General features: G+C 36.5%; 1 protein-coding gene across 1 annotated transcript in view; it reads right to left on the bottom strand.

Moving 5' to 3' along the window:
• The window catches only part of ERCC8 (ERCC excision repair 8, CSA ubiquitin ligase complex subunit), a 61,393-nt gene that overhangs the window by 8,680 nt on the left and 27,593 nt on the right, over nt 1–25,120 (bottom strand). Inside the window, exons 5-10 of the mRNA XM_082622337.1 lie at nt 19,059–19,140; nt 17,546–17,614; nt 16,299–16,365; nt 12,517–12,617; nt 10,701–10,825; nt 2,580–2,777 (exon numbers count right to left, since the gene is read on the bottom strand). Of these exons, the coding sequence (XP_082478463.1) occupies nt 2,580–2,777; nt 10,701–10,825; nt 12,517–12,617; nt 16,299–16,365; nt 17,546–17,614; nt 19,059–19,140 (642 nt within the window). The remainder of the gene's footprint in view (nt 1–2,579; nt 2,778–10,700; nt 10,826–12,516; nt 12,618–16,298; nt 16,366–17,545; nt 17,615–19,058; nt 19,141–25,120) is intronic.

Below are 25,120 nucleotides of genomic sequence, written 5' to 3'. Positions count from 1 at the left end.
GCACTGTTAAATCTAGAATGTATGGTTACACTAACTATGGATGATGCAAAGATATTTTCATATGCTCAGTGCCCTAGAGCAATTTAGTTTCCTGAGAAGATATACACCCAAGATACACTAAGGTCAGATAACCTTGTCTTATGTTTCCTCATGATTAAATTCAGGTGATATATCTTTGCCAGGAAAATCACACACTTTGATAATTTGATTAAGCTGACCTATGCCAGTCTTCTTCAAGGTAAAATTACTCATTTTACCTTTGTAATTAATATTTTGTAGGGTGCTACCTTGAGATTATGTAAATATCCCATTCCTCATCAGACTTTCAATTTATTACTTACTAATAGCAGAATGGACTCATGGATCCCTATTTTAGTCAAAGGGAAATAATCAGTTATTATCATTATTTATTTTGATGTTGGGTATATTCAAAATTTTACATTTATGATAGAATTACTATAAATATCAATTTTATTTTCAGATAGTGGGTTGTGTGTAACATGTAATTGGTTAAAAGGGTTCTGATGCTGAATGGATGCAAAAATACTACTCTCCTTTACTTTTTTTTTTTTTTTTTTTGCGGTGTGTGGGCCTCTCACTGTTGTGGCCTCTCCCGGTGCGGAGCACAGGCTCCGGACGCGCAGGCTCAGAGGCCATGGCTCACAGGCCCAGCCGCTCCACGGCATGTGGGATCTTCCCGGACCGGGGCACGAAGCCGTGTCCCCTGCATCGGCAGGCGGACTGCGCCACCAGGGAAGCCCTCTCCTTTACTTTTATAATTTAGATTTATAATTATTTTCCTTGTCAGAAACCATAATAAATGGAATGGGATAAGAGTTGGAAGCTTTCTGATGTAATGCAGTGATTCAAATCTTTCTTAGGGCACAGCACATATAGAAATGGTATTTGTCGGACTTCCCTGGTGGTGTAGTGGTTAAGAATCCGCCTGCCAATGCAAGGGACACAGGTTCGAGCCCTGGTCCGGGAAGATCCCACATGCTGCGGAGCAACTAAGCCCGGACACCACAACTACTGAGCCCATGCACCACAATTACTGAAGCCCGTGCACCTAGAGCCCATGCTTTGCAACAAGACAAGCCAGCGCAATGAGAAACCTGTGCACTGCAACAAAGAGCAGCCCCTGCTTGCCACAACTAGAGAAAGTCTGCGCACAGCAACGAAGACCCAATGCAGCTAAATGAATGAATGAATGAATGAATGAATGAATGAATGAAAGAAATGGTATTTGTCAGGAGGCAACTGGCCCCAGCTCTCTGGCTATCCTAGGCTTGTCCCAGCTATTTCAGGGACTGAAGGGAATCAATTATCATGACATACTTTCAATACATTCTAGGAAGCTCTGATTTGGTGGAAAGCAACAACTGGTAGTCAGAATACCTGTGTTAAAATCTTGGCTGTGTCTCTAAGTGACTCTGGATAAGAAAAGAGGTACTGTATTCTAAGAATTTCTTTGAATAGATAATCATGCTCTGTCAATCTACTTGCTGATTTGAGGCAAGTCACATCACCCCTCTGGTTGCCTTAGTAGCCTTTTCCCAGGAGTAACACTAAAAATATTTAATAACTGGTACACCAGGACACTGGCCAATCAGAAGAGATACTGAACATAGAGAGGGAGCAGGGTCTGAAGGTCCCTCTTAGTTACTGGGTCTAGGAGGCCCCAGGGAAGGGAGTGAAGCTGGAGGTCACTTAGGGGGCTTAGTACAATAGCTATGTAACAAACAGCAGGATATGAATTTGAGTATTTTAATAATGGATACTGCCATACTGATGTGTTCTGGCTGAAAAACCAGCCCTGTATATCTTACTTCACAGCGTCAGACACAAATTAAGTCATGAGTATTAATGAATGAATGAATAAGGTGATAAAGTCCCTCTTAGCTCTAATAACCCATAATATTCATTCTTTCAGTATTTAATTTTCACGAGCTTCATTTTCGTTATCTACGATGCAGGGAAAATACCAACAATCTTGCTACATTAGAGACTCATTTAAAGGAGCATATGAGGTAATCTATGCAAATGTTCTATGGAAAAAACAATCTGCTCCATTGGTGAGATGAAAGAGAAAGGTTAGGATGTTAAACAAACAAAAACCATAGGTATTTAAGAAATGATGTAAGTTGCATCAACACTAAGTAAACTTATTAGCCCTTGGCAGTAAATAAGAAAAAAATAAACAAAATTTCAGACATACACATACGTAAATCAAGATACACAAACTATACTTTGAGATGAGACACATATGTTCCATTTTTTCCCAAGAGCTCGTTTGCAAGAAATTATTTTAATTTGCCAGAGATTTTCAACTGTCAAATAAATGGAGCCCATATACAAAAGAAAGAATGTATCCCAGTCAAGTTGCACAGTATTATATTGATTCAGAGACATCCTATGCCACCTAAAAAAAATCTATCCTCTATTTAATAAACTCTAGCTCAGATGTGGATAAAAAGTATAATTCCTTAGAATGAAATTGCAATTTACTCTTTTATATACAACTACTCTGGCAAGCCAGCTACCCAAACATTCTAAATTCCCCTAAATATCATTCTTACCTGGAAATCAGACTGAAATACACAGCAGTCAACACTTTTATAATGTCCCTTAAGCATAGTTATCTGTTCTCCTGAGTAAACTGTATAAACAGCAATGGTGCTACCATATGGTACAAAAACAAATTCTGAACTGCAGCCACAGGAGACAGTGAATTTCAATCCTTTTCTACTGTCATTACATACTTTTCCATAGTTCACCTGTAGGATGTATAAGCATAAAGTTACTCACTTAAATCTGAATTAAAAAGACAACAAAGATAGGAAAAAATATTTACTTAAAATATTCTACTATAGAAATGACTCTAGTAAGTCTAAAAAAAATGATCAATGTCCTAATAGGAATAAGGGCCAATGACATAAATGTACATTTCATATACGAGGGAAACACAAATAGTAAATAGACCCACAAAAACAAATGTTCACATTTCAACTGTGATAGAAATAAAAATGCAAATTAAGGCAACCTTGAAGAATCATTTTAGACCATTTAGCAAAAATTTTAATAAACCATTGAGACACTCAATACTAGTACAAGTGAGGTAAACGTGTAGGTGGCACCACAACTTGATCATTCTTTCTAAAAGACCAAATGGTTTATTATGCAACAAAATATAAAGTATACTTTATATATATACATATATATATATACACACACACACATATATATATATATTCTCCCTCCAAAAAAATTATATATATACACACATACATATATAATATATATATTTTTTTGGAGGGAGGATAACTTTCTTTTTATTTATAACACTTTAAATTATGATAAAATACACATAACATAAAATTTGCCAACTTAACCACAATTTAAGTGTACAGTTCAGTGATATTAAGTATATTCACATTGCTGTGCAATCATCACCACTATCCATTTTCCATCTTGCAAAACTGAAACTCTGTACCCTTTAAACAACAAAGATATTCTTATTCCTTGACCTAGTAACTACTACTGGGAATTTATCTTAGGGAAATAATTAAACAGCAAAAAGGTACGTGCCGAGAGGAATTCAATTCCACACTATCTAGAATGGCAAAGTAACTGAGAATAGATGTAAATTCCTAATAGTGTTATATTAACTCTACAGTTTATATAGAAATTAAAAAATCATAAGTATGAAAATTATGCAGAAAATAGGGATAAAAGCTAAGTATAAAAAAGCAAAGAACACAAATACTGTATATACTACAATTGCGGCTTTTTATAAATAATTATATATTTGGGACAAAAACAAAAATTCTACACCTGTAAGTCAAAGATGCAAGACCAACATCAGCATCACCTGAGCAGTTAGAAACAAATTCTAGGCCCCATCCCAATCTACTGAACTAGAACCTTCATTTTAACAAGATCCCTAGATGTTCTGTAGGTATATCAAAGTCCGAGAAGCTTGGGGATAAAGGTTTACTTCCTGGTGATAATTTAGATAAGAAGCTTAGGGTAAGTGTAAAACCAGTATCTAATCATTTAGGAGTTATGAGCAAGCAGATCACCAATACCTCCCTTCACTATGGCTAATACTGGAGTTGAAACAGACAGTGAGTGATTTGCCTTTTTCTCTTTTTCTAAAGGTTGGGTGGGAGTGTGTGTGTGTGTGTGTGTGTGTGTGTGTGTTTGTGTATAAACAAACACTGAGACTCAAATGGATATATGCTGATAATTGTGGATACTACATTTGGCTTGCCCACCCTTGAGGTTAACATGTGACAGAAATGAGCACATGTGTTCAACTCTCTCAATGCAGCAGTGGTACAGTGAAATGTTAAAACATTAAACTTATAATCAGTAGACTTGGGTTTTTGAAACCCACTCCATCCCTCCTTTTTTTTTTTTTTTGCCTCTTATGAGTAACGAATGATTTAATCTCTGAGTTTCATTCTTCTAATCTGTTAAAAGGAATAACATCATTTACCAGAGTTATTGTGAAAAATAAAATGAAATAATGCAGGGACTTGCCTGGTGGCGCAGTGGTTAAGACTCCACACTCTCAACGCAGGGGGCTCGGGTTCAATCCCTGGTCAGGGAACTAGGGTTCAATCCCTGGTCAGGGAACTAGATCCCACAGGCATGCCGCAACTAAGAGTTTGCATGCCACAACTAAGGAGTCTGCCTGCCGCAACTAAGACCCAGTGCAACCAAATAAATAAATATTTTTTAAAGAATGAAATAATGCATAAGAAAACACTTAGGATACAGAAGTATTCAGTGAGTCCCTAGATTTATTAATTCCTATATATTTAAAAGAATAACATTCCCTCATTTGTGTCTTTTGATCCTCCATGCACAACAATTTGTAGAATAGCACTGTGGGGTGGGGAGGTGGGGTGGAGACAAAACACAAATCTCAACTAGCAATTCTCTGTTCCTCCTGGAAAAATCATGAACTGCTAGAATGTGATGGTCTTATTCACACATCAGAACACCTACCTACAAAACCTATTTTCTTTCCACTATACCACATTCCTTCCCAAATGTGAACTGGAAAGTGTTCAATGAGGTATAAATACTGGACCAGATAATTAACTTTTGTCTTTGTCCTTAGGCATTCCCCCTGCAATCCATCTTGCAACTTACTGTCCTATTAATCTTGGTAAATCACTGCTGTGATCAAATCACCCGTGGGCTCAAAACTATCAGTATCTTTTCAATGCCTATGGAATGAAGTTCTAGTAACAGATGAAGGAAAGGAGAGATCTACCAATTACTAAGTGCTTAGTGTCACACACTATGCTAGGTGGTTATCTAAGCTTCCCATTTTATGACTATAAACACTTACCATAAAAAGCAGTATGTGACAAATATCATGCTATATATTATGAAAGTACCGAAGAAGAACAGGCTACTTTTGCTTATGATGTCTTAAAGGTGGTATGTACTGTCTTTGAAAAGATTCTGATAGGGGAGGAAAATTTCATATATGTGGGATAGGATGATGGCAAACACAGTTCCCTATCTTGTGAATCCCTTTTATTGTCCCAGGAAATATATACATCTAGTCACTGAATAAACACCTACAGTGATGCCGAGATTCTGTCATAAGGCAGCCCATTTCACTGTCAAACAACTATCAGCGTAATTAATAATAATGACAGGTAATATTTACTAAGTGTTAACATTTGCTGTAAGTATCAGACAATGTGTTAAATATTTTACATGCATTATTTCATATAATATGCAAAACAATACTATGAGATAGGTAGCATTATTAAACAAAAAGAAAACACTTAGAAAGGTTAAGTATTTCGATCAAGGTCTCTTGGCTAGTAAGCAACAGAATCAGAAACTGAAATCTAGACTATACTAATCAAAAAGTACTGTGCCACACTGTGGTAAATTATTTTTCTTTAATTTCACTAAGTGATGATCACAGTCTACTGTAATACAAGTGAGCACTGGGTACTCTGGAAGCAGGTAAGCTAGACTAGAGGAGTTAAAAAGAGATTGTGCCTGAAATGAATTTTGAAAGCTGAGAAGCAGCTAGGACAGGAAGGAGAAGACCGTATTCTAAAGCAAAGGCAGCAGTCGACGCAAAGAATGGAAGGGTGAGAGAGCGTATATTTAAAGACCTTTAAGTAGCTCAGTATGGCTAAGGACAGGGAAAAAAATGGGGAAGTGGCAAGATATAAAGCTAGTGAGTTAGAAGGGACAGCTTATGAAGGCCTTGTGCACAACAGGCAAAAATATTCAGTTTTCATAACCTGAAAGTTTACTGAGGAAACACTTTCACTGGGAGATGAGTTTGGGAAAAGTTAGACGGACATTAGAGTAATTAAAGAGAGAGACCATGAGGGCCCAAAGTGAGGATGGAAGGGAAGAGAGCTAAGAAATAAATTATGAAGAAACAATTAAGAGGACTTGTAAATGATTTAATAGCTGGGATAAGGGAAGGGAAGAATAAAGGATAGGCTCCCACTTTCTAGCCATTGGTGACTGGGTGAATGATAACACCAATAACTAAAACAGTAAACACCAGAATAGCTATTTTAAAATTTTGCTGCTGTGCCAAAAGCTGTCTCTCTTGTGAATTTTCCCTGTAGGTAGAGTTTTCTGTACTCTAAGGGAATGGTTTCCAGAGTGCAGTTGGCACATCAAAGAGTCTGTAAGATGATCCATTAAGGTATGAGGGGAAAATATGAGAATTTCTATTTCATTTTTAACTAAAAAATAAGAAATTAAGCTTTAATAAAATATATACTCACAACAGTACGTGTATATAATTTATAAATAATTATACATATATTGGAAGCATGTACTTATACATGTTTCTTAAATTATAAGGGTACTACCAACAAGGCAACACCATACAATAAAAATAGTTATCATTTATGATATGCTTATTATTTAGCAGGTACAGTACTACTCTTTACATACTTCCATTTTGCCCTTACAATTACTGTTTAGGTAACTAATAATCCTGATTTACAAGATGGAGACACTGAAACTCTGACCATAGTCCTTCATGATCTCACCTTAAATAAATTGCCTAATATCCCCAAATTACTAAATGGCGGGACTGAAATTTGCTTACTATTCTGTCTGACAGCACTTTAAGTGTTTGAATACAGTGTGTTTCCCCTGAGAGTTACTTTCTCTGGGATCAATGTCCCAACTCCTTTAAGTGTTCTTTGTAGGTGAGTTTCTGGGCCACTCTAGTATTTTTGCATGTATGACTTTTCCTTTGATCAAGTCCTTTTTATCCATTCTAAACACACTATTCAAAATATGGGCTTACTAGCAAAAATCCATAGAGTATGAGTATCACCACCTTCAAGATGGAGAGAAAAATGGAATAAAATCACATTAACAATTTATGTATGTACTCAATACCATTTATTTCTATCACATTCACCTTTGATGCACATGTCAACCTACTTTTCCAAGATGACCCTGTCACTTCTCCACTCAAAAGCCTTGAGTGGCTTTCTATCTCACGCATAGAAAAAGCCGAAGCCCTTACCAAGGGCTACAAGCCTGTAAGCTCTGGTATCCTATTCCTTCTGTTGCTTATCTCCTATTACTCTCCCCTTTGCTTACTCTAGTCTAACACAAGAGCCACATACATGCTCCTTGGGTATCCCAAGCATGCTCCTGCCTCAGGGTCTTTGTATTTTCTTCCTTCCTCTTCCTGGAATGCTCTCCCTCCCAGATGTTGGATGGCTCATCCTTCATTTCCTTAAGGCCAAATGTCATCTTCTGAGTCAGACCTAGCCTGACTGCCCTAGGTAAAACATCAGCTCCAGCTTCTTAATATTTTCTATGCTCCCTTCCTTGCTTTGCTTTTCTTTATAGTACTTACTGCACCAAATATATACTTTACCCATTCATCCATCCATCCATTCAATGATTGATGGATGTCTTTCTTTCTCTCCCTGGAATGTAAGCTCCACAAGGATAGAACTTTTCTATGTTTTCTCTATTGCTGTATAATACTGCCTGGAAAATAGGAAGTACTCAATAAATACTTATTAAACAAATGAATAAAATGAGAAAAAGGAAGGTGTGACCTGATTAGAGACATGGTACAATATAATGAGTGGGAGATCCTAAATTAAAATTTGCAATGCCTGAGTTTTTAGCCTGAGACACGATGGAGAAGCATTTCATAAAGAATAAGAGGGATTAGCAAACCCTAAAGTAATCTGGCACAAACAATTCTGACCTTAAAGTTAGTTTTTAATAATAAAAGTGATACCTAGATTATCTAAGAATTAGCTAGAAAGGATGATTAAAGAAAGGAATATGATTAATATTAATATGAACCTTAAGGTAGTTAATAAATGCTTTAAGGGGTCTGGGTATAATCAGCATTATGGTAGAATCTAGAGTCAAACTCTGTTGCTTTCTAGCTATGTAAACTCAGGCAAGTTACCTAATTTTATGTCTTATTTTCCTCATGTGTAAAATGGGAGTTATAAGAGTAACAACCTTCATAGTGTTGATGTGGTGATTAAACAACACCATGTATACTCTGGCACATATATTAAATGTTAATTTTTATTAGCGTAGTAACTGGCACATAAGCTCTCAATAAATATTAGCTATTAGTATATTGCCAAATTATAAACTTTTGGTAGCTTATTCTGAAAGTGACTAAACCAGAGGTACATCTGGTAAGGACTATAACATAAATTTTTAAAAAGACTAAAAATTAATTATCACATAAGAATCTAGCACTTGTATGGAGAGAGTGTGGAGAAAAGGGAACCCTTCCACACTGTTGGTGGAAATGTAAATTGGTGCAGCCACTATGGAAAACACTATGGAGGTTCCTTAAAAAACTGAAAATAGAGTTACCATATGATCCAGCAATCCCACTCCTGGGCATATAACGGGAAAAGATGAAAACTCTAATTAGAAAAGATACATGCGGGCTTCCCTGGTGGAGCAGTGGTTAAGAATCCGCCTGCTAATGCAGGGGACATGGGTTTGAGCTCTGGCCAGGAAGATCCTACACGCTGTGGAGCAACTAAGCCCGTGTGCCACATCTATGGAGCCTGCGCTCTAGAGCCCGCGAGCCACAACTACTGAGCCTGCATGCTGCAACTACTGAAGTCTGTGTGCCTAGAGCCTGTGCTCCACAACAAGAGAAGCCACTGCAATATGAAGCCCACACACTGCAACGAACGTAGCCCTGGCTTGCCGCAACTAGAGAAAGACCACGCAGCAATGAAGGCCCAACACAGCCAAAAATAAAATAAATAAAAATTTTTAAAAAATAAAAAAGAATTAAAAAAAGAAAAGAAACATGCAACCCAATGTTCATGGTGGCACTATTTACAATAGCCAAGACACAGAAGCAACCTAAATGTCCATCGACAGATGAATGGATAAAGAAGATGTAGTATATATATACAATGGAATATTACTCAGCCATAAAAAAGAATGAAATAATGCCATTTGCAGCAACATGGATGGACCTAGAGGTTATCATACTAAGTGAAGTGAGTCAGACAGAGAAAGACAAATACTATATGATATCATTTATAGGCAGAATCTAAAAACTAGTACAAATGAACTTCTTTACAAAACAGAAACAGACTCACAGACATAGAAAACAAACTCATGGTTACCTAAGGGGAAGGTGAGGGGATAAATTAGTTGTATGGTATTAACAGATACACATTACCATATATAAAATATATAAACAACAAGGATTTACTGTATAGCCAGGAAACAATATTCAGTATCTTGTAATAACCTATAAAGGAAAAGAATCAAAAAAAAAGATATATACATCTACATATGTATAACTGAATCACTTTGCTGTACACCTGAAAGTAACACAATACTGTAAATCAACTATACTTCAATTAAAAAAAAAAGAATCTAGCACTTTTAGAACACCTCTATTCCAATTACTGTATGTTTGGGTACTATAACATTCATTTTGGATTTTTATTTTTTATTTATGGATGGCTGCGTTGGGTCTTTGTTGCTGCGTGCGGGCTTTCTTAGTTGCGCTGAGTGGGGGCTACTCTTCGTTGTGGTGCGTGGGCTTCTCACCGTGGTGGCTCCTCTTATTGCGGAGCATGGGCTCTAGGCACGCGGGCTTCAGTAGTTGCAGCACGCAGGCTCAGTAGTTGTGGTGCGCAGGCTCTAGAACACAGGCTCAGTAGTTGTGGCGCACGGGCTTAGTTACTCCATGGCATGTGGGATCTTCCCAGACCAGGGATCGAACCCATGTCCCCTGCATTGGCAGGTGGATTATTAACCACTGAGCCACCAGGGAAGTCCCTCATTTTGGATTTTGTTTAAAAGTCAGATATAGTATAAAATTTGACTAACTTTATAGCTTTAATTTATATCAGTTGTTCTCAATCTTTTATTCTTCTACAATATACTTGAGAGAGGTGGCACGCTCCCACTATACACAGTGGCTCAGTAGAGCAATGATTCTCCACTAAGTGGGGAGAATGTGGTGGGGTGAGGTGGGGTGGGTTGTCCTGAGTTGAGAATTACTAGTTCACATAATGGAAAAATATTATATAAAGAAAGCTGTGATTCAGAGGCAAGAAACAAAGTCAAATCTACAGAAAAACACCAAGTGTTAAGTCACAGATTCATTTCTTTAATGTAGATCCAAAACATTCAAGGTACTTAAAATGTCTTACTAGTGTGTTTTCTCCATTGGAACTATTCCAGAGCCTCATTCGATTATCTGTACCAACAGTGAGGAGGTGAAGCCCATCACTTGTAAAACATAAGCCATTAACTTTCCCATTATGAGCAGTGTTTGCTGCAATGAAAAACACAATTCAGCTTATCTATTCTTATAAATTCCACACACACTTAATGCTTGATGATATAGTTATTTAAACATATTAAAGGAATACTATCTGAATTATCTAAATATAAGTTGATTATATTTAAAATTAATCATCCCTTTGGATTACTTGAACATAAGCTATATAAATTAGAACCATAAAAGCAGAGGAAAATAGGAAAAGCAAAGGGAGAAAATCCTGCCAAATATAATTTTTCTTCAGAGAGTAAGCTGTGCTATCAAACTCAATTAACTTCATAAACCTACCACTAAAATTTTAAATTAAACTTCTTATATATTATTTCCATTTTCAATCTAAAAATCATTCCATGGACTATTAAAAATCAATACTACTAGTATTTGCCACTTAAAGAAGTGTTCTAGTCTCAATCAAAATTTATATTACTTTCAAAATGAACAGGTTTGAGAAAGCATAATCCTCAATAATCTGATTAATTTAATTTAAAATATTATTAAAACAATCATAGGTTTTATACAGTTCAACCTAATGTATTTCTGGTCCAAATTTAATTCTGAATCAGAATTTTAACCTACACAGAAATTAAATTCTATTATAAAAATGCAATCGAGGTACTTTGTCACCTGGATTGCAGTGGACTCAAATTAAACACAACTTGCAAATTTTGTGACAAAATGGACACAAAATATCACCATTTCTTTAATTTACTGTAACTTCCTAAATGGCACTGAATTTGTATTAGTTGGTCTCATGTGAGGAAAAATATAAAATAACAAGTTAATCCAGAAAAGTTTCTACATTCAAAAATTCAGGGGCAGAAGAAATGCCATATTTACTTGTATCTTTTAGTTTCTTTCTTTTTTTTTTTTTTAAAGGCCGCGCCACACAGCATGCAGGATCTAGTTCCCTGACCAGGGATCAAACCTGGGCGCCCTGCATTGCAAGCACAGACTCTTACCCACTGAACCACCAGGGAAGTCCCCTTACTTGTATCTTAAAGAAAGACAACCATAACTTATATATACTACCAAATGTAAAATAGATAGCTAGTGGGAAGCAGCCACATAGCACGGGGAGATCAGCTCAGTGCTTTGTGACCACCTAGAGGGGTGGAGTAGGGAGTGTGAGAGGGAGACGCAAGAGGGAGGAGATATGGGGATGTATGTATAGCTGATTCACTTTGTTATAAAGAAGAAACTGGGCTTCCCTGGTGGTGCAGTGGTTGAGAGTCCGCCTGTCGATGCTGGGGACACGGGTTTGTGCCCCAGTCCGGGAAGATCCCACATGCTGCGGAGCAGCTGGGCCTGCGCGTCCGGAGCCTGTGCTCCACAATGGGAGAGGCCACAAGAGTGAGAGGCCCGCGTACCGCAAAAAAAAAAAAAAAAAAAAAAAAGAAGAAACTAACACACCATTGTAAAGCAATTATACTCCAATAAAGATGTTAAAAATAAAAAAAAATTTTAAAGAAAGAAAAAAATAAAAGCTCACTGGAATCCTCAGTTAAGAAAAAAAAGAGAAAAAAAAAGACAACCATAATTTAGTTGATGTAAATTTAGAAACCGATTTGTTGTGAATGCCTTTTTAAAAAAACATAAAATCTACAATTTGTCAACATACATTTATTTGGTTTCAATATAAAAATATTATCAATGCCATATTTCTATATTAATATGTTTTTCATTACCTGATTCAACTGCTTGTGACTTTTTCCCATTATGCTGATCAAGAGTAATCAAACATCCTGATGCTCTCCTCACATCCCATAATTTTGCTTTACTGTCAGCACTGAGAAGACATAAATGTTACATTAATGTGTAGAGCTAGGATAATGACGGTACTCCTCACCCACCTTTCCAGTATTATGGCATAGAGAGGTCTCAGTATATTAGCACAAATGTATTTGTACATTTGGATGGTTGTACTTTTGCCTTTCCAGCAAATATTCAATAGTCAATAGTAGCACAAAGAAGTGAAAAAAATAGAAAAAAAAAGTAAATCACAAGGACGGAATTCTGCTGTTTTTTCTGTTGTTTTTAATGACATGAGCATCTTCCTCTCCAAAGACTAGACAGGCTTAGAGCTTTGTTCCTTGGCAAATTTGTTACTATATCTGTTCTACTGTTAGTTTTTCAAATGTTGCCTAGATAATCAAGCAGTGAACTAATTTCACTTTGCTTAAGAATCCATTTGGTAGAAATATGTTTTTTTTTCTTTTTATATGAAAAAAATTAAGAATAAGGTGAATCATAAGAACAAAATATTTTTATTTGGTTTCCTGTATTCAAATCAATCTTTGCCAGATATACAAGAAATAAATTTAATGTCTCCTAGAAATTCAACACTTATTTTCATTTTATTTCAAGTGAAATGAAAAAAGGTAAAACCATGATCACATCAATTTCAGCTCCTAAACTACTACTAAAGAAAATATAAATCAGTTCAACTGATGGTATCATATCCTCACAAAGTCCTCAATAATATTCTAACCTGTTGGGTTTATCCAGGTCATTTTAATTAGAAAGAGTATTATGCTGCATTTTATAAGCTTATTCTCATTTATAAACCTTTTAAAAAAATATCTATACAGGGTTTATCTCTTCCCATAACTTTGATTATTTTCACAGATCACCATCAAATGTAGCCAATTAGAATAGTCGGCGAAAAGTTAGCATTTCCCATTCTCAATTTGGTTTTCTTTCTTTCCAGCTGGGGAATAGGTCTGCAATGGGAGGAGTCTGAGGACTTAAGTCTCTTCTGAAACAGATTAGATATGGACATAACTGACTCCTAACATTGATTACTAGGTCCATTCTGGTATTGATTCAAATTCCTGGGGTACTCTGAGAATTGAAAGCCTCTTAGTTTCCCTCTTGATTTGAGGAAAACCAAATAAGAAACAAACAATGTAACTCCACTCTAGCATGGACCCACAAGCAGTGCTGAGCTCCTCACCTTCATACCTCTTTGGCCAGCCTTCTTTTTTTTTTTTTTTTTTTTTTTCTTTTTGCGGTATGCGGGCCTCTCACTGCTGTGGCCTCCCCCGCTGCGGAGCACAGGCTCCGGACGCGCAGGCCCAGCGGCCATGGCCCACGGGCCCAGCCGCTCCGCGGCACATGGGATCCTCCCAGACCGGGGCACGAACCCGTATCCCCTGCATCGGCAGGCGGACTCTCAACCACTGCGCCACCAGGGAGGCCCTGGCCAGCCTTCTTATGGCTACATTCTAGACTTTGTTCTACTTCAGAAATCATAAATTTCAATGTCACATTCTGAAAACTATTAACAGAAGCTTCTTTGAGGAATAAACTGTGACAGAGAGGAAGGGCTGGCTGCTTTACAAATATTGAGACACATTTCTTTATAAGACTAATAAAAGTAGTTTTTGTAATAATTCTTCTGCAAAAAGTTTTATTAAAATGTCTATATCAAAATTTGATTACTACTTCCTGTCCCTTCAGTTTTCAAATTTTCTTATCAACACTCATGCTTCTATCTCATTAGGTCCTTGATCCTTCCTATAAGCCTTTTGGTGATTTTATTTCCTTCCTTATACCTGTGACTTGAACAATTTTTAGACAATTGTTAAGTCTGTGTCATTCAATGTTTTGATTTCTGTGGCTTAGTACAGCTGTGGGCTACACCTTCGAAAGAGCACAAAATACTGACCAGCAATCCTATGTGCCCTTAATCAGCTTCCTCTTCCATTCATTTAAAACTGTTATTCCAAATCTTTAACTACCTTCCCTGAAAATTGCATCCCATTCCAGTATTTTCAATAGATGACATCAAGTTCCACTCACTAAAAAACAGAGGCCACTGGGTTCGCATTTCTTGAGCTTCTCTGCCAAAGTCACAACTTAATTGTATTCATGCCTTTTTCCTCCTTCCATTTAGTCTCATGATGCCCTTCATGTGTCAAATCAGTGTCCCCTTCTATTGGGACCCTTGATATTACCCTCTCTTGTCTCGTCAAGGTCCTGATGTACCAACTATTCCCTCCATTTCGTCCTTCTTTTTTAAAAAAAATATTTATTTATTTGTTTATTTATTTATTTATGGCCGCATCGGGTCTTTTCTGCTGCACGTGGGCTTTCTCTAGTTGCGGCGAGCAGGGTCTACTCTTCGTTATGGTGCGTGGGCTTCTCATTGTGGTGGCTTCTCTTGTTGTGGAGCACAGGCTCTAGGCACGCGGGCTTCAGTAGTTGCAGCACGCAGGCTCAGCAGTTGCGGCACGTGGGCCCTAGCGTGCGCGGGTTTCAGTAGTTGTGGCGTGCGGGTTTCAGGAGTTGTGGCTCATGGGCTCTAGAGTGCAGGCTCAGTAGCTGTGGTGCATGGGCTTAGTTGCTCTGCAGCATGTGGGATCTTCCCAGACCAGGGCTCAAACCTGTGTCCCCTGCATTGGCAGGCAGATTCTTAACCATTGTGCCACTGGGGAAGTCACCCCTTCGTTTCTTATCTTCACTAATTTCTCTCCAGCAATACTTTTCTGTCAGCATTTAAATATGTAAGACTCTTCCTTCCAGCAAACAAAACCCCCAATCCCCTTGATCCTCAAGAGTTAAGTGCTTTTAACACAACACTGTAAAACAACTATACCCCAATTAAAAAAAAAAAAAAAAAGAAAAAGAGTTAAGTGCTCTTGTTCTTTTTTCCCATATTATACCTACCAGAGACATATCTCTATTAAAGCATTTTTCAGGATGTTCTGAAATCACTGACTTTTCTGACTATACCCCCTCATTAGACTATTAGCTTCCTGAAAGGACTACACCTGTGTTACCTCTGTGTCCCTAGAACAATGCTTGGCACATGATAGGAGTCATTAAATGTTAGTAAACTGAATCAATGAATGGATGAGTGTGCTGAATCAGGTTCAAAATAATTTTGGGTTAAAGAAAATGAATTAAAATGCTACTATTCTTTTCTTTTTTTTTTTTGCGTTACGCGGGCCTCTCACTGTTGTGGCCTCTCCCGTTGTGGAGCACAGGCTCCGGACGTGCAGGCTCAGCGGCCACGGCTCACGGGCCCAGCTGCTCCACGGCATGTGGGATCTTCCTGGACCAGGGCACGAACCCGTGTCCCCTGCATCGGCAGGCGGACTCTCAACCACTGCGCCACCAAGGAAGCCCTAAAATGCTACTATTCTTAAATTGACAGTGTTACACTTCTGTAAGCAAAAATGACACAACACAGTTGTTTCATGGGTAGTACTAGTAGATTTGCATTGCTACATAGATTCTGTTGTTTCCTGTTTTACAAAGTGAGCACCTTCAAGATAGATAGTCAGGATTAAGATTACGATGCAAAGGAAGATTTCTTTTGGTGATATGAATTAAAATCTGTAACTCAATTATCTTATTTTCCAGGAACTACTTAGCAACTAAATATGCATCTAACATAAAAACAGTCTTTCCAAAATGCTTAGCATTAATTATTAACTTCAAAACCAAATAATTTGCATTTTACCTTGCAGTTGCCAAGATATACTCATAACGCGGTGACCAGGAAACTGCCAATATTTCTTGTCTGTGACCTGCAAAACAACTGTATAAAATGACTTGCAAAATATTTGAAAAAAATCAAAAGGTACAGTGCAATTAATTTTGTCGGATTATGAAGAAAGCATAGATTAAATCTTAAAAATAAATGGATACAATCATGATATTTTTAACATTTATAATAATCTATATTTAAATATTAATGTGAAGTCTATGGAGCATTTCTCACAATGCTATTTTATTATAAAAGGTCTGGGTTTGCTTTGGAAAAAACATTCAGAGCAAGTGAGTCTGTCTTTTTAAATACAGGTGTTAGCCTAGCAAGTCTATCTATTAATAAGTGATATAGCTCAAGCTTATTTATCTCCACAACAAAATCCCTGCAACAAACCACCAAACAAGATAAACATTCTAAAGAATAAAAATGTTCTCTAAGTTTTCAGAAAGTTATAACAGAAAAAAATTATTTTAATTCATGATTGTAAAAGGCATTTATATAAAAATTTTTATCTAGAAAGCACAAGTGATAAGTTCATAGGATAAGTGATTTCAGCATTTTAATTCACTTCTACCTAACTATTCAAATCATATATTTTCATCTACCTAGCTTATATTCATAGAAATTCATGATAATGTAAAACAAATGTTATCCATCTCACCAAGTTTTCCTGATATATTTATTACGTGTTTCTCAGAGATGAATAAAAATACTGTATCTGAATTACATCCCATTTTTTCATTGTTTAGAATTAGATGATCTAATACTAATAAAAAAGTAGCAAAAATAATTTAAGCTAGTAAAACTTTACCAAAGTATTATTTCAATACCTTTTTCTAAAATATTTTTATTGAGAAAACAAGCATCTAAATATTAAGAATGTTTACTCAGCCAGAACAATATTAAAAAATGCTCATGGAGACAAATGTACTGATGTAAGTTTCATAAGTAGTTCATTTTTTTCATTGTAGAAATAACACAAGGTTTTGAGTTAGACTTTCTATATTCTTTGAGCTTCCCCTGTGGCTACTGTACATAAAAATGTCTCCTCAATAGTTTAGTTTTATAACAATAATGCACAAAAGGATCTTTATTTCTCTGCTGACTTCTAACAACTAGCACAAAATACATCAGTCATATCACTTATAAAGAATACATTGTTAATAATGTTTCATTTTGTTGAATGGTTTACTCAAAGCAGTTGTTGTTTCAAATACCTTGCAGAATGTGGGAACAGGATCCAGACTTTAAGTCACAAAGTTGTACTTTGGGCCCTCTAGTACCAACTGTAAAAACAAAACAAAAAAAATAGTTCTAGATAATTTTACTATAAATCATCACCAAAAGGAAACAAGAAACTACCATATGAGTCATGACATATTCACTATATCCATGCAGAAATATAAAAATGTATGCTAATAATATACTTTAAATAGTTATTAATGTTTATAACTAGAAAAATTCATTTTATTTTAATAGCTTAGCTTTTCCATGTTAATGATATACTTCCAATCACTAGTAACAGATTCACAGAAACTCTGGACACAGACTGAGCGGACCTCAAAGAAAAGTTAGTGCCCAAACTCTTTAAAGATGAAGCAGCTGACTGATGTCTGGAGGTGAGGAGATTCATGAAGTGCCACAGAAATAATATCACAGGGACCTGATACCTGATATGAGAAAAACATTTTTTCTTCTTCACACATGAAAAATTTTGTTGCAGGTGCTTTCATAAAAATGGATGTTTAATTTGAATCACACATTCTAGAGAAAAGGAAATCATTTCCTTGTTTTACTGTGTCAAAATGAAAAAGCTGCCAAATTTTGTTCATGTAAAATCTTTGAAAATTTGGTGGTTTAAAAGTAACTCTTTCATGTACCACAATGTTCATTGCAGCTCTATTTACAATAGTCAGGACATGGAAGCAACCTAAGTGAGCATTGACAGATGACTGGATAAAGAAGATGTGGCCCATATATACAATGGAATATTACTCTGCCATAAAAAGAAACAAAATTGAGTTATTTGTTGTGAGGCGGATGGACCTAGAGTCTGTCATACAGAGTGAAGTAAGTCAGAAAGAAACAAATACCGTTATGTTAACACATATACATGGAATCTAAAAAAAAGAAAAAAAAAGGTTCTGAAGAACATAAGGGCAGGACAGGAATAAAGACACAGATGTAGAGAATGGACTTGAGGACATGGGGATGGGAAGGGTAAGCTGGGACGAAGTGAGAGAGTGGCATGGACTTATATACACTACCAAATGTAAAATAGATAGCTAGTGGGAAGCAGCCACATAGCACAGGGAGATCAGCTCAGTGCTTTGTGACCACCTAGAGGGGTGGAATAGGGAGGGTGGGAGGGAGACGCAAGAGGGAGGAGATATTGGGATATATGTATAGCTGATTCACTTTGTTATAAAGCAGAAACTAACACACCATTGTAAAGCAATTATACTCCAATAAGGATGTTAAAATAAAAAAAAAGTAACTCTTAAGGGAACAGAAATGTGCTTTCTTAATCTTTGGATCATAGCCACTTTGAAACCCAGCATGGTGCCCAACTTGTACAATATCCGTTAAACTGAATATAAAGAGTAATACACACTTTTTTAGAAAAAAGAATTGTGATCTTCATCAGGGTTAAAATGTTTATATCAAAACTAACTAGATATTATAAGGGAGAAAGTTTTCAATATGTTAAAAAACAACATATGTACAAACCTGCTACCAAACAGTGCTTGGTGGCAACTGGAGACATATGATGACTATAAACTGTTTCTTCAAAATTAAATACATCTGCAATCTAGTAATCAAAAGACATTTAAAATAAGTGTAAGTTCTAATTATAATCACAAAAGCAACAAATTTTCGATTTACTTATTTTCACACTGTTAGCAATTTTTTAATTGACTGTTAGCAATTTATTTATTTTTCTCTAATAAATCCCAGAGATAAAGACAAGACAACCACTTGGTTCACCATCTTCCCTTCCGCTCCATTCTGAGGGACTTCAGTATCTACACAGACGATCTAGCCAGTACTCTGCCTCTCAGTGCCATACAACCTCAGCTACCACACCCAGGACATTCTCATCACCTAGAACTGCTTCTCCTTTGGAATCACCTATTTCAGTTATATATGACCAAATTTTATATCATTTCTGCTCCCCTCCGCCCAGCTACCTACAAGACACCTCAATAAATCCCAGAAGTCCTATCTGTTTCTTTCTTCACTTCTTTTCCTTCTTCAGCTTGGATTCCAAGTTTCAATACTTCAACTACCAATATCTTTGATGTTATCATTGCATTTGTCAAGACCTCAACCTGACTCCAAATGTCTGTCTTCCGTGTACCCATATCCAGGTTTAACTACACCAGAGGTCAGCAAACTTCTTCTGTAAAGGGTCAGATTGTAGGCTTTGAGAACCAACTACTCATTTCTGTCACTGTAGTGTCAAAGTGGCCACAGACAATAAATGAGCATGTCTGTGTTACAGTAACACTTTTTTTTTTTTTTTTTTTTTACAAAAAGAGTCCATGAGAAGCCTTGGCCCAGAGCCTAGACTTGGCCTATGGGCCACAGTTAGTTGACCTCTGCCCTATCCAGGTGAAGAAAATCTTATAATAGAGAAGACTAGTATCACTATAAAAGATCATTCATCTCAACTGGGCTTTAGTACTGACTCCCGGTCCTACAATTTCAATAGCGTTGTCTACAATATTTGCAGCTATTTCAAACCTTCTCCACTCTCCACAAAAATCGCCACTTCATCACTACAGGTGATCTGATCTTTCATTCCAAAGAGAAAATAGGAGCCATTCAATGAGAATTTCCTTATTGTCTTAACAACAAACTTATAAACACATTTGCTTCCGCTTATCTTTTTTCCTTCTTCATTCCTGTTATCATGAAAAAATGATCCTTCCTCTTATTTAAAGTTAATTTCCCTACCTGTGTTCAGATCACTTTCACTGATCTGAAATCTCACCCTATATATTATTGCCTCTATCTCCCGAGTATGTATAACTGCTCTCTCCCTACTGGCTTGTTCCCATCAGCACTAAAACATGTTCAAGTCTCTTTCATTGTAACAGCACTCCCCTCCCCAAGACAAAAAAACAAAATCCTTTTCACCCAAATTCCTCCTAATTAATCTTCTTCCTCCCCCTTTAAATCCAAATTTTGGCTGTCTCTAATTTCTTATCTCTTACGTATTTCTCAACTCACTGCAAACTTATTTTTTATCTCCACTACTCCCGCTCTCACCACCCTGCCAATACCACTGATAACCTTCTATCACCAAATGTAGTCTCTTTCTTACCTAATCTGTCAGTAGCATTCAACACAGCTGACTATTCTACCTTCGTTAAGACAATCTCTTCCACTGGCTTCCATTATATCACATACTCCTGATTTCCCTCTTATTCTCTCTGGCTAGGCCTTTTCATTGTCTTCTGCAGGCTTTGTTGTTCCTTCTCCTGTCCTATGAATCTTCCTCAAGGTTTAGTTCTGTGCACTCCTCTCTTCAACTGCCACCTATATCCTAGTGACTCACAAATCTATATTTTCAGTTTAGACCACACTCCCAAATTCCACCTAGGTATAGCTCAATTCCTGGATTATCTCCACTTGGCTCTACACCTTAAAGTTAAATAGAGAAGACTCTAGAGAAGACACTCCTCTAAGCCACATAGCCACATCATATGCTCAAGGTATTAAAACATGCTCATGGAAAACTGAGATGAAGGTATGAAAAGTACCTAATATATACATTAATAGGAAAAACTAATGATGGGAGTAGAGGATGGAGAAAAGGACAGTATCTTGCCTTCCTTATTTTTCTTTATACATAGCAGATGCACAGCTGTTTCTTACTGAATGCGTTTCAAATTTATTATCAATAAAATACTGTCATACCTTTATTTCAAACAGAATTATGAACTCATGGAATACTGTTTTAAGTTAGCAAAACATTTATGTTTTAAAGAAAATTTAAATCCAAGGTGTCAGAGTTTTAATAGAAGTCAATGTTAAGGAAAGAAAATGTAAATGTATGGCTTATTAATTTTTTTTTTTTTTTTTTTTTTTGCTGTACGCGGGCCTCTCACTGTTGTGGCCTCTCCCGTTGCGGAGCACAGGCTCCGGACGCACAGGCTCAGCAGCCATGGCTCACGGGCCCAGCCGCTCCGCGGCATATGGGATCCTCCCAGACCGGGGCACGAACCCGTATCCCCTGCATCGGCAGGCGGACTCTCAACCACTGCGCCACCAGGGAGGCCCTGGCTTATTAATTTTTAATTAATTAAATTTAAAAATTTTAATTAAAAGCCATACTTTTAAATGAAGTGTAACATACAGAAAAGTACACAAAAATCATAAGTGTACAACTCAATTAATTTTCACAAAGTGAATTTTCACAAAGTAATGACCACCTGTATTGAAAAACAGAACATTACGAACATTACAAATACCCCAGAAGGCTCCTTAGAACCCCCCCTTACAAATCTCACCAAGAAAGATAACCATCATACAGGCCTCTATCATCATTAGGTTAGTTTTGCCTATTTTTGAACCTCCTGTAAAGGGAATTATATATTAGGCACTCTTTAGTTTTTGGTTATTTTATCTAATATTATATAAGATCCATACATTTTGTTAATACAGAAGTGTTCCCTTGTCATCGTAGGAGAGTACTCCGATGTAAAATTTGCCAGATTTAATTTGGCTGTTAATGGACGTTTGAGTTGTTTCCAGTTTTTGGTTATCATCAACAGTGCTGCTATGAACATTCTCACAAATATCCTTTAGTACACATATGCATGCATTTATATACCCAAAAGTGTAACTGCTGGGTCAGAGGATATGCACATATTTGGCTTCAGTCAATACCAAATATCTGTACCAATTTGTGATCTCATCAGCAACATATGTAACTGTTATCATCAACCTCTTTTAAGTTTGGCCATTCTGGAGGGCACAGAGAGGTATCTCATAATGTATTTAAATAACACATCCAGGTGCACAATTAACAAAGTTGAACACTTTTATTTATTGGCTATTTGGATATCCTCTTTCTTGAAGTGCCTATTCAAGTGTTTTGCCTATTTTTCTATAGGACTGTTTTAATTTTTGTTGATTATATAATCTGTACATCAGTCCTTTTTCAAACATATGCATATGTCAGATATATCATCTCCCATTCCATGGCTTACCTTTACACTTTTGTAATAGTGTTTTTTGATGACTAGAGATTCCTAATTCTAATGTAGCTCAATTTATCTATCTCTGCCTTTTTGGTTTGTAGTTTTTGTGTCTTTAACTATCATAAGCCACAAACGCATTTTCTTTTTTCATCTTTAAGCTGTATCATTTTATCTTTCACATTTATACTTGTAATCCACCTGAAATTGACTCTTGTGTCTGGTGTGAGGTAAGGGTCAAAACTAGTTTTTAAATATGGATACCTAGTTCATCCAGCACCATTTATGGAAAAGGTTATCTTTTCCCCAATTCACTGCAGTGTTATTTTTATCATAAACCAAATCATTATACAGCTATGGGTGTGTTTCTTGATTCTCTATCCTGTTCCCCTGTGTGTATTTGTTTTCACTTGTACCAATATCACACTGCCTTGATTAGTGTAATTAATTTACAGTAAAGTCTTGGTTACAGGTAGTGAAGTCCTCAAGCTTCATTCTTCTTCAAGAGCGCCTTGTCCCTCTGCATTTCCATATATATTATACATTAGAATTACCTAGTCAATTTCCACAAAAGAATTCTGCAAAGATTTTGATCAGAAATGCATTGATTCTATAGATCATACTGGGTAAAATCATTATCTTTATAATATTAAGCCTTCTAATTCTTTTCTTTCTTCTTCTTTTTAGAATTGAGGTATAGTTGATATACAATAACAAAGTGATTCACAGTTTTTAAAGGTTACATTCCATTTATGGTTATTATAAAATATTCATATTTCCTGTGTTGTAATATATATCCTTGTACCTTTCTTATTTTATACATAGTAGTTTGTACCTCTTAATCCCCTATGCCTATCTTGCCCCTCCCTCTTTCCCTCTCCTCACTGTGGTAACCATTAGTTTGTTCTCTATAACTGTGAGTCTGTTTCTTTTTTGTTATATTCACTAGCTTCTTGTACTTTTTAGATTCCACATATAAGTGATACAGTGTTTGTCTTTCTCTGTATGACTTATTTCACTTAGTATAATACCCTCCATGTCCATGCATTTGATGCAAATGGCAAAATTTTGTTCTTTTTTATGACTGAGTAGTATTCCATTGTATACACCGCATCTCCATTATCCATTCATCTGTTGATGGGCAGTTGGGTTGCTTCCATATCTTGGCAATTATAAATACTGCTGCTATGAACATTGGGATACAAGTATCATTCTGAATTAGTGCTTTAGTTTTTTTCAGATAAATACCCAGGAGTGGAACTGCTGGGTCATAGGGTAGTTCTATTTTCAGTTTTTTGAGAAACCTCCATAATGTTTTCCTCAGTAGCTGCACCAATTTACATTCCCACCAACAGCACCCAAGGGTTCTCTTTTCTCCACATCCTCACCAACATTTGTTATTTGTGGTCTTTTTGATGATAACCATTCTGACAGGTGTGAGGTGATATCTCATTGTGGTTTTAATTTGCATTTCTCTGATGATTAATGATGTTGAGCATCTTTTCATGTGCCTCTTGGCCAGCTGTATGTCTTCTTTGGAAGAATGTCTATTCAGGTCTTCTAACAATCTTTTAATCAGGCTTGTTTTTTTGATGTTCAGGTGTATGAATTGTCTATATATGTGAATATTAACCCCTTATCAGTTATATCATTTGCAAATATTTTCTCCCATTCTGTAGTTTGTCTTTTTGTTTTGTTTACGGCTTTCTTTGCTGTGCAAAAGCTTTAAGTTTAATTAAGTCCCATCTGTTTATATTTGCTCTTATTGCTTTGCTTTAGGAGATAGAGGCAAAAAAAAAATTGGTATGATTTATATTGAGAATGTTCTGAATGTTCTGCTTTCTTTTAGTTTAATGGCTTCCAACCTTACGTCAAGGTCTTTGATCCATTTTGAGTTTATTTTTGTATATGGTGTTAGAGAATGTTTTAATTTCATTCCTTTACCTGTGGCTGTCCAGTTTTCCCAGCACCAGTTATTGAAGAGACTCTCCTTTCTTTTCTTTTTTTGGCCATGCCACGGGGCTTGTGTGATCTTAGTTCCCTGAGCAGGAACTGAACCTGGGCCCTCGGCAGTGAGAGTGCAGGGTCCTAATCACTGGATCACTAGGGAATTGCCAAGACTGTCTTTCCTGCATTGTATACTCTTGACTCCTTTGTCATAGATTAATTGACCTATAAGTGCATGGGTTTATTTCTGGGCTCTCCATTCTGTTCTGATCTACATATCTGTTTTTATGCCAGTACCATACTGTTTTGATTACTGTAGCTTTGTAGTATAGTCTGAAGTCAGCAAGCGTGATTCGTCTAGTTCTGTTCTTTCCAAAGATTGTTTTGGCTATTCAGGGTCTTTCGCTTTTCCATAAAAATTTTAAAATTATTTGTTCTAGTTCTGTGAAAAATGCCCTTGGTATTTTGACAGGGATTGCAATGAATCTGTAGATTGCTTTTGGTTGTATGTTCATTTTAACAATGTTAATTCTTCCAATCCATATACACGGTATATATTTCCATCTGTTTGTATGTTCTCCAATTTCTTTCATCAGTGTCTTATAGTTTTCTGAGTACAGTTCTTTAACTTAAGTA

Source organism: Mesoplodon mirus (genome assembly GCF_964341445.2).
Source record: "Mesoplodon mirus genome assembly, chromosome: 5".
Classification (NCBI taxonomy): domain Eukaryota; kingdom Metazoa; phylum Chordata; class Mammalia; order Artiodactyla; family Ziphiidae; genus Mesoplodon; species Mesoplodon mirus.
The sequence above is the reverse complement of the archived record's forward strand: the minus strand, read 5'-3'. Positions and strand labels throughout refer to the sequence as shown.